This window comes from Parus major, chromosome 6 (assembly GCF_001522545.3).
Source record: "Parus major isolate Abel chromosome 6, Parus_major1.1, whole genome shotgun sequence".
NCBI classification, from domain to species: Eukaryota; Metazoa; Chordata; class Aves; order Passeriformes; family Paridae; genus Parus; species Parus major.
In genome coordinates, this window is record NC_031775.1 from 26,771,027 (window position 1) to 26,782,071 (window position 11,045).

Sequence of the window (11,045 nt, forward strand, 5' to 3'; positions counted from 1 at the left end):
GTTGTTCCTAGCCTGTATTCTGATGTAAATTAATCTCTCTCAGCATCTCTGAGTTTTGTGCCTTGCAACCTTGCTGTTAATGACACATCTTGGGACAGCTGCTTGGGCCTAGGGAGAGCATCTACTCTTGAGGCTGCAAAGATTGTTTTATAGAAGTGAGGAACCACAGGATCATCTCCCAGAGCTGCTGCGAAAAGAAATCTCATCTTTTTTACTTACAGCATGAACTACATCTGGCTTTTATGGTTTGCAAGTAAAGGTCTCTTTCAAAATACAGCAAAGGCTCGATAAATAAATTTGATTGGTTTGTGTTCTAGAATGCTGTTGATTTAGCAGGCATGACACTAATTAAATATAATTTATGAGAAACAGGGCTAGTCAAACCCTAGACAGTAGAAATGAACTGAAGTACATTGTGATTACAGATCTTATGTTTGCACTCTCTAAACAAATTAGGGATGGATGTCATCTCTGTTGAATAGAGCTTCAGAAGACCAGTGCAATCAGCTACTTAGCTTGTAGCCTTCAATAAAAGTGGGACAGATGTCTATGTGTACTCTTAAAAGAAAGTACATTGCCTAACCCAGCTGTCTTTCTTTTACAGAATTTTGTTAGTAAAATTGCCTTACTTAATATATAACTATACCCCAGAGAACATTTGCAGTTAGTTGTTTGACAGGGAAATTTTGATGTATTGTTTCAGATAAAGTCTTTTTCTACACCAGTGGTTTTGTTCTCTAATAATCTGTTGTATTTTTCCCTGCAGTTAGGTTCTCTTAGAGAGAAGTTCCCAGGGTTAGATGAGCATTTTATTCTTTTTTGTGCTTTTTTAAAAAAAATAAGAACATTCCAAATGTTGTAGCTTTTATATAGTTTCCAAGAAAGATGAATTTGCAGCCTCAAAAGAGGGGAATTACAAAAGAAAACATTAAGGATTTCTGCCCTTCTGAAAGTATCCAGATTGTCCTGATCACCTTGGACAGTTTGTTCCACTTTGTGGTAATTCACATTCCTGCTTACAATCTGGTTTTTATCTCTTTGCTTTGGTGTTTTTCACCCCATCTAAATTCAGAAGAGAGAGAAGTCGTATCTGCTTGCAGAATGTGATTGATGCCATTAGTGCCATGTGAATAATCAATACTAACATACTGTTTTCTTTCCACAGACCAAGTAACAAAAGGAGATCTTGAAAATGTTCTGCAAAAGTTCACAGGGGACATCATGCAAGTTCCCCCACTGTAAGTTCCATGATATTCAGACACTCTTGACAGTTGTGTTCAGCTGTCAGGACTTGCCAACAGAAGTCAGTTCTCTCAGAAGCATTAAGACACATTTTGACAAGAGGATAGAGGCCAGGCAGTCAGGAGTTTAACATATGCAAGTGCAGGTCATTCCCATTTGAAGATCCAGCACAAATGGTGACCTGGAGTCTGTGGGTGTTTTGGGTGAAGTAAAAAAAGTCTTGAACAGCTTTGCAGGACTTGTCTTACATATTCCAATCTTACTGACATTTCTGTGGAAGTGCCTTAAATGACTTTGAATCAGTTTTTTGAAAACTTAGAGTATGAATGAGTGAATAATGACTGAGCTTCTGTAGCTTAGCAAATTTCTTATGGTCAGGTGAGCCATAGTAGCTGGCAGTGTGCATGACTTGGCTTGTGACAGATGGCTTTTATGGTGATTTAAGCTAACCTGCTTTCCTTTGCATTTGGCATGTGTCACTTACTGTGGTTCCAGTGTGAGCCCTGTAAGGTCAGTAATGCCCCACGTGTTCTGCTTCATGTGACGTGTTTCAAATTGCCCTCTAATATTGTGAGCAAGATCCTTTTGGATTTTTCTAGGGTCATCTTTCTGTGGTGACCAGAATTGACGCTTTGGTTCCATGTAATCAGTGAAATCAGTTTCTGTGGTTCTGTAGTGGTTCACTAAACATCCTAGAACATGGCAGCTGCTGTTGGGGAAAGCCCCTGGTGTGGGACAAGGAAAGGTGCAATGTAGAATTACAGGAGTTGCCTGAGTGGCTCACAGCTCAGCATAACACTGAAACAGAGGATGCCCTGCTGACTTCTGAGACACAGGATGTTAGAGGCAGCTGCAGGTGTTGTAACTCTTATAGAACCCCCTTTACTTCATAAACTGCAAAGTGAGTGATAAAATGCTTTGAAATCGGTACAGCAAGAGAGAAATGCAGGGCCATCTCTTGTTTTCTGGTTTATGTAGCTTCTTGTAAATGGGATGATTCTGTGTCCAAGTGTTTTCAGCAGCACTTGCAGGGTTTTTGTGGGGTTTTGTGAATGCTTTGAGAGTAGTAAAAGGTGTGCTAGCCTAGTACAATATTACCAGGATCTGGGGAATGGGAAGCCTGTTCTGTTACAGCCGTATGACACGCATTTTCATGCTCTGTCTGATCAGCTATTCTGCTTTGAAGAAGGATGGAGAAAGGCTTTCAACTCTGATGAAGAGAGGGGAAGCAGTGGAAGCAAAGCCTGCTCGGCCAGTGAGAGTGTACAGCCTTTCTCTCCAGCAATTCCAGCCACCACTGTTCACGCTGGGTAAAGGTCAAAGATTATTACATAGAGCAATGCTCCCAGCTTGTTAATGTTTATTTACACTCAGAATGAGACTAAGAGAGTGAAATGGTTTTCATTTCACTCAGCTACTTACTTTGGTTTGAGCCCATGTGCAGAGACTTTCACTTTGTATTAAAAGCACCGTATTTTGGTTTTAAGTTAAGCTGATTATATCTAATCTCTCAGTGAGGGAAAATTCTGAGAGTGGTCAGGGGATTATTTGCATCTGTCCATGATTTTGTAACCTCCAGCTCATTCCTCTCTCAGGTCTGCTTACTTCACTTTACCAGTCTTTCACACAGATGCCCAGACCTGCTGGCATCGCTCCCAGGACCAGTTTCAGCTACTGTCAGACCCCTTTTTCTTGTTGAGGAGGCAGGATCTTATCCTTCCATCTTGTCATTCATCAAGAAACTTGGGTAGTACATTAAGAAGCATATTAATAAATAAACCAAAAGAGACTCTTGTAAATGTTTAATGCTACTGTAAGGTCAAGATGATGCCTTGCATTGATCTGTCTGCCCAGTTGATCCCCAGTCCTGTGATGGACCAGATGTTTTATGATGAGCAGGTACAAGTGATGGAACTCAGTGCTGTGTGACTTCAGTCCTTGCTTTATTGTTGAGTGACAAGTAGCTGATCACTGGCAGAGGGGGAAGGGAAGGGCTGAGAGAGCAGGAAAAGTTAAAGATGAATTTTAAAATTTTAATGGAGCTGCCTGTCTGCAGTACCTGAAAAGCATTGATAGTCAGTTTAGGCTGTTCTTGAAATAACTTGCTTTCATCATTAGAAATATGAATCAACCTGAAATGCTTAAAATGAATAGGACTGAATCATTTCTTAACATACAGGTACTGAAATTCTGGTGAGTTAGTACAGTTGCCATTTTATCTGCTTTCCCTCCTATCTAGCTTAGCAATTTCACCCTCACATATGTTACAGGATGAATAATTGATGTTGTGTCCTATAAATATTTTATCACTGGGTTGTTTTCTTAGTGTATTTTTACATTTATGTGGGGGCATGGCTTCTAGGTAAAGTAAGATTTCATGTGGTACTGGCAATTTACCATGTCACTTTTAACATTCCAGATGTTGAATGTGGTGGTGGCTTTTATGTCAGGAGCCTGGTCAATGACATTGGCAAAGGTAGGCATGAAAAAAACCCATGACAATGTAAGGAACAGTGTGTGCTTATGAAAAAATATTGTCATTCTGTATGTCTCAAGTAACTAGACCTGTGTGTTATTTTTCAGAATTGTAGTGCTATCACTTGTTTTTATATACTCAGGTAATTTCCTTAGGGGCATGGGGGAATGATGGCTAAATAATTGCCAGAGGACCTTGGGGGCCAGGTGATAAAAATGGAGCAAGCAGCAGCACTGAGCAAGATAATGCAAAGCAAAGGGGGGGACTTTTCTTGCTTCTCTTTCTTCTGTTAAAGCTAACTCAGATTAAGGATGAGAAGAAAAGAAATACTGTCTTTTTAAACATTATTCATCACATTTTGAAAACAGATTGCACAGAGCATTACCATGCACATAATAAACCTGATATGCTGGAAAGATTTCCATGCTGGTGATGATTTTTTGAGTGTTTTCTTTCTCCTTTGCCTGAACTGTGAATAGGTTTGCTTTCCCATAGGATTATTTGTCTTTTGCTCTGTATCTATCAAACTGCATGATGGAGAATAGATAATCCATTTCAAACTTTTTTTTTTTTTTTTTAAATGATACATTTGCAGGAAGACAAGTAATGTGGGATAACCCTATGAATTTCAATGTTGGTATTTGTGCTTAGGCAAGTCCAAGTTTCTGTTACTGCCTTCTGAGCATACTGGCTTATGTTTAGCCCTTTAATGACAAACCAAGATAAAGTCTGTCCATGGATGGCTTCTTTTCAAAGATTGAAAATGAAATAAAAACCTTCCTGCATCAGAAAGGAGGGGGGAGAATATTTTAGTGGACCCATGTGCTTACAAGTCAGTGCTTGTTGCTGTTATGTTTTGTAGCATCTTGATATGTAATTATATCTTGCTGGTGTTTATTTAACATGGGAGAGCATTTGTATATATTTTTTTACTTTTCCTTATCTTAGTTTCTGTTATCCTGATAGGCAGCACAGGATAAAAATGTTAAAAATACTTCTTGAAGGCCTCAAAATGTGTGGAAAAACAGTTCATGGTCACTTGAGAATTTAGAATGTTCTGCTTACATCTTATTATGACATTATTTCCTCACTTCTCATTCTGATCTAAATCTGGGAAATTCTTGACAGCTTTCTGTCAGATTCTGAACTTTTTACTACACTGGACAGCTCTTGAAATCAAAGGACTTCCTTGGGTGAAATTCAAGAAGGTGTAAACAAGTGGTAAATCTTCATGACCTCTCTTGTCAAGCAAAGCAGAATAATGTAAAAAGCTACATACAAAAATATATTTTAAGTGAGCTGGAAGTGGTTACATTTAAATTTTTTTTTCCATGCACTTTGTCCAGTCCTTCTTTTCTGCTTTGCTCCAGAGCTCTCCACCTGTGCCACAGTGCAGGAGCTGACCCGCACCAAGCAGGGGCCGTTCACACTGGAGGAACACGCCCTGCAGGAAGACAAGTGGACAATTGATGAAATTGCTCGGTCCTTGGAGCACTGCACAGCCCTGATCCTGGGAGAACCAGCTCGGAAAAAATTGAAGACAGAGCATCCTGGTGAAACTGCTGTGATCTGTGGGGATAAGTTGGGTCAAGGAAAAAGACTGAATGATTGAGATGTTTTAAGATTGGATTGGGATTGTCTCGCCTCCTGTGTAAATCTGCAAGTCTCTGCTGGGAAGGTGACAAACTGGAACACAAGAGAAATGATTCTTTTGTTTCCTGGAGTTAGAATGTGCACTGAAAATATCCAGAGATAACTGTTTCTTGATTGTTTATTTTCCTTCTTGCACACTGTAACTGATGCCAAATTTTTATAGACTTTAAAAGATCTTTCAGGGTGCAAGATGGCTGCTGTTGTGAATTCATCAATAAAAAATTAAATACAATAATGTCTGATAAATATACTCCAAAAAAAAGTATTTTTTATTTTGCAGCTGGTAGTCAAATCTGGAAGTACCATGGTGATAACTCCATCATAGCTTAAAGGACACAAGAATGTGGTATTCTTGAAATCCATTTCAGAATATATCCATTTTACTATAGTTTTTCCTATGCAGATTGTTCTCCAGTCAAATATTCCTAGAATGCAGTATATGAAGGTGCTAATGTTTTAAGTTAAGTCTGAAATACCAGCCTAAGGGAATAGTTTTAAGTATAAACAATCCCTGAAGATGACTGGTTTGTGCCTGCATCTTACAGAAAGGTGTTACATGAATTGGTGGTTCCAAAGTTATTTTCAGTCTGAGAAATTAAATAAATATCATAAAGTTCTCATACCCTTCCAGATATTTAAAGGATTTATTTTTGTTTTCTATGCAATAAGAAACTGAATTCTATGCAAAATTAATGAAAGTTTTGTTTAGAAGGACAGACTTCATTTTATTCAGTAAACAGTTTTCTTCCTTTGTATATTCTTATAAAGAACTTAAAGGAAATGTTGAGAATAGCACAAGAAAATTGAAATGCTAGAGCACTGTAGCAGCAGCATATTTAAAGTACAATATGGATGAAGTAATTTATACAAGAAATTACGATTTCAGGGATGGGAGAAAAGCTTGTGTCCAGTGAGGTAACAGCAGGAGATTTTTCTTTTCTTTTTGGGGTGGGTCTTCTGGTACTTAGAGTAGAAACGGAGAAGAAAGATTATTTCCTAAACAAATCAAATAAAACAGAAAATTTTGTTTTCCAGTATACTTATATTGAATGATCCAAGACTTTAATTTGAAACACAGCTTCTCTTATTGTCAGAATCTGTATTTTCCTAGTTATCCCTGTGGTTTTCTAGATTAAGTTCTCATTTTATTTATCTTCCTGATTTTTGAAAAATAGCACACTAGATACAATTCTGTTAGTCTGCTTCTTTCATCTTCAGGGATTTGTTTCTTTAAAAATCAGTGCAATTGAGAAATCTCTATTAATAGGCTACATTTGGATACAGTGTTGTAAGTGTCTAACACTTTCTTAACCTCATCTGTTTGTTTAATGCTCACCAAGCCTTCCTTGCTATTCCATTTAAGAGCCCCTGATATTTTTAGTTTTAAAAGGAGAATTCTATCTTCATCAGCTTTCTGGTTAACTTGCAACTGGTCTGTTGTAATTATTGCTAACAGATCTGTGATCCTGAGAAGATAGGATCTGCTCCATAGTCTAGACACTTGGAGAGGAATGAAATGGCAATTTAAAAAAACATCTTGTGGACATCAACACGTTCTGGTTAAGGCTGCAAGTCCTGATGTGTATGGAAAACATAGAGAGAGATGGAAAGCAGTTGTTCACGTTCAGAATCTACACAGAATCATACAGGTTGGAAAATAACTTTAAGACCATCAGGCCTGAGCATTACCCCAGCAGTGCCAAGTCTACTACTTCACCAGCTTTAGCCTTTTTTCCTGGAATTCCTCTCATCTTCCCCAGTGCATCAGAAATTAAAGCAGAATTTCTTTATCTCGAATTGATGACGACCTTTTCCCCACGTAAGTTGTGTTGAACTACAGAAGGTATTTTATTTAGCCAGGTGTGTTTGGCTGGAGGTGTGAATGTACAAACTGGGCAAACTCATGGCAGGCAGCAGATTTTGGAAAACACTGTGAAGGGTGCAATAAGGCCATGAATTATGCAATAAACACTGGTGTCACCCCCGTTCCATTCCTAAACACTTGAGCTATGTCTTCAAACATTCCAACTCCTCAGGCTAGTTCCCAGTGTTCTTCCTGTGTGCTGGGCCTCACTTGTATGCTTTTTCCTAAGTTCTCCTGTGTTTTAATGGTTCTCTGTGCCCTGAGCCTGTAGTTCGAGTGAACAGAAACTGGGAAGCCTCTGAAAAGTTCAGGAATAGCCTTTTCAGATACGTTTTAATAAGTGTTTAACCCAGTATTTTGAAATTGTCCAGATATGGACAGTTGTGTTCCCATGGGAACTTAGGGAAATACTCATTTTAACTTCCTTATTCTTAGTAACATACTCATCCTAGAGCTACCAGACATCAGAATTGGGCTATCTCCACAGCAAAACTTGTTAGAATAAAATGTCCCATGATCCTGGACCTTGGTTACTGACAGTCATCATATCTCAACATTAAAGAGGAAAGATGTGTATACAATATTTGAGACTACTAGAGGAGTTAGTGTACTGAGATTCCAGCTGAAGCACATGGTAGTTACTAGGAATTTTATGGTACTCTGGCCAGAAAATGTGCATGTCTGTGATTTACCATTTCAAATATACCCGTGACAGGGATTGAAATATTTGTCTCAGTTTAATGAGCGCTGTTCACGGGCACTGTCTTCAGTCCCTGGAAGTGTGGTACCATAGCCTGGCCCTGCGTGCTCCAGTGCTGCTGCTGCTTCTGTGAGTTTGACAAGGGCTTCAGAATTTCTCCCTTTAATGTCTCTGCCTAGCTGGCTGTCTTTCTTCCTTATTTAAATGGTAGTTTTCACTTCATAATATATTTCTGCTGCCAGCAGAGTAAAACTTTGAATAACTCCCCCAATTTTGGGATACCTTATTTTTTTTTTTATTTTAATAGATGGTGAATTTGCCACTCTGTGTGAATAGCTCTCTGACTCTAATGAGTAGGGTCATGCTGTTTGCTTGGCAGAGTCAAGGAGTGAGTTTGCAGTGGTGTTAATTTAATTGAAAAGGCCTTACAGAAGCAAAGTGAGAGTGTGTGAGGGTGTGACTGCAGTATACAGCCAGAGGGAAATCACAGAGACAGTGAATGGATTCAGCCAGCCTGGGCAAAATTATTGTCTCTATTAAAAAGCAGTCATTGTTTCTAATAGCCATGGGTTTAATTCTCTTCTTTGTGAGACCTGATTAAGTAAATTACCAGTGGTTAAAGGCATGTGAGGCAAGCAAGTTTATCATGTGAATGCTTAGGTCTGCTCTGGGTGAGGAGATGCCACATCTCTGTCTGTACCATCAGCTGCTAAGATCATACAGGTATAAACAGACAAAGCAAGAAGATGGTAATTGGCAGTGGTGGTTGCAGTGCTCAAGAAGAAAAGGACTTTATTGCAAGAAGAAAACCCATATTTTGCAGTTCTTGCTTTGGGGAAGTGTTGAAGACAAGGCCATGGTTCAGAAGAAGTCTTAGCATGACGCCTGAGAAACACCTTATGTTTTTGTTATGGGTGTGAATGCCTGGGACTTTAATCCTCATCACTCCTCACCTCTAGCTCCGAGAAGTGGGTTAAATCAAAGCTTCAGCCTCTCCCCAACTTCTCCCTGTCACATTGCTCCATGTATTGTGGATGCTGGAGCAATTTTCTGCTCAAACTCTGGGCTCTAAAGGGGATTGTCTGGCTTGCTCCAGAAGTTAACAGGAGTGGAATGAGGAGGACAAAAAATGAGGCAATGGAAATTGAAATATGAACACAAAATAGCCTTCTTCTTACCAGACATCTTCATTTTAGACTACAGCTCTGTGTCTGTCCTTTCCTCTCTGCATCCCATTACCTTATCTACCTACTGTCTGAGACAGTTAGTCCTAAAACTTTTCTTATCCTGTTCTGAAATCCTTTCTGGGTACATGTGAGCCTTGGGGCAGTGTAGAACAAGGAAGCAGTGTGGTTTCTGGGGGACAGGAAGGCTGGTAACAAAGCAGAACTGAAAAGGATGAGGTGTATCTGGGCCCTTTCTTACCATGACCCTTTTGTAACATGGTTCTGAATGCTTTAGTGCTGTTTCCCTGGGACATGGGATTATTTTAGATATTTCAGAATTAAGTACTTCAAAGTCAAATCTGCAGCTGAGTGCATGCATTAGAAACAAAATGCATCATTTCACAGATGTCATGCTAGTTTTAGTGGCTTCAGAACATGATTTTACAGCTTAAAAGGAGGGGGTAGAAAAGGAATGGCAAAAGGTAAATGCATATTTCAGTTCTTATGTTTTTAAAGTAGATGAACTCAGTTTTGGTAATTATGTAAGAAAAGACATCAAGTGTTATAATGGAGAAAAGTAAAGAGAAGTAACACAATTTTTACTGCCTTTTCTGTTTCTTTTAGCACAGAACAATTAGCTTAAATATGCCATTTCAAAGCTTAAGAAGCTTTTATGTGGAAATGCTTGAGAGATTGTTACTGTGTGCTGATGTGAGAAAAGGCATTTATTTTCATTTCAGCAGTTGAAAAGATAGTTTTCTGTGATGCCCTTCAAAAGGCAGCGTTTTGTTTTGCTTATATGAAATTGCAGTAAATCTTTGGCATAACTTACTCTTGTGAGTGGTGTGTTCACAGTAAATCATTTCCTGCAGCTGGCTGTCCTAGAGATCACAAAACTGTTTCAAGTTCTGCAGGTACCTAGTAGGAATTCCCAGTGGAAATGGAACATTGTGTACAAACACTAAATGTATTTAGAAAACAGGACTAATTCTCAGTAATCTTTGCTGTGCAGATGCTCTTCTGGTGAAATAACATCCAGGGTGCGTTAAACCTCACTGCTGCTGTGCTGCCTTGCTTTGTGTACAGTTCTTACTTTATACTCTTAATTTCACAAAGGGCACTGGCAGACTCTTGATTTCTTGTCCAGGTGATTAATTTCACCCAGCTGCTGCATACACAGAGACATTCCTGGCTTTAACCTCTTCATTTACTACTTAGGATTCCCAAGGACGGCGTGGTGCGGGCAGAAAGAAACGTGTGTTCACCTCATCTGTCCCAGTCATAGGCTGGTGTGTAACATGTTGCTGGTGCAAATAAACCAGAATGTTGGGGGAAGAGCCTGGGTCCCTTTCTGTTGTCCTAATAACCTCCAGCAAAACATTGAGAGAGTAACAGGGGACAGCAATGCTCCCATAATCCTCCCTCCAACAATCGATGGGAAACGGCAGCAAAGTCTCTGGGTACAGAGCTAACTTAAAACATGTGATTAATTCTTTTGACCTCAGTGAGAAGACTCCTGTCCTGTTTTATTAAATTATCTAAGTTATTACTCAATGAATTAAGGCCTTGTGTGTTTCATTTTCACCTATCATGTTTTTGGGATTTTTTTTTCCCATTTTAGTAATGTGAACTGATGGTTTGAAAAATTGTATTGCTTCTTAGAGGAGAAAAAAAGAGACTAAAATAAATATTAATGGTGTGGCAGAACACTTAGAGTTGTTCCATGTCTAATGAATATGTAGCAGTTCTATTTTCTACTTAAACACAAAAATTGCCAGAATAGAATTAGTGATATTTAAAAAAAAAAAGTGTTTATCTAGGAAATTAATTTCTCTAGGGAGTGCTATTAAAGGCTGTGCAGACTGGAGAAACTGATTTGAGTGTGTTGGTGATCTGTTTTTAGAGTTAAGAACATTTTTATTGAATTGTGTCCCATATCCCTGC

General features: G+C 38.9%; 1 protein-coding gene across 3 annotated transcripts in view; it reads left to right on the forward strand.

Annotated features, from left to right (window-relative positions):
- TRUB1 (TruB pseudouridine synthase family member 1) overlaps nt 1–10,655 on the forward strand; it is a 32,074-nt gene extending 21,419 nt beyond the window's left edge. For 2 of the 3 annotated variants that reach the window (XM_015633663.2, XM_015633664.2), the window contains exons 5-8: nt 1,166–1,238; nt 2,413–2,558; nt 3,662–3,718; nt 5,089–10,655. In XM_015633663.2, the coding sequence (XP_015489149.1) occupies nt 1,166–1,238; nt 2,413–2,558; nt 3,662–3,718; nt 5,089–5,330 (518 nt within the window). In that variant the 3' untranslated portion in view covers nt 5,331–10,655. The remainder of the gene's footprint in view (nt 1–1,165; nt 1,239–2,412; nt 2,559–3,661; nt 3,719–5,088) is intronic. The other variant, XM_015633665.2, reaches the window with a different exon arrangement.
- Nucleotides 10,656–11,045: the final 390 nt, after the last annotated feature.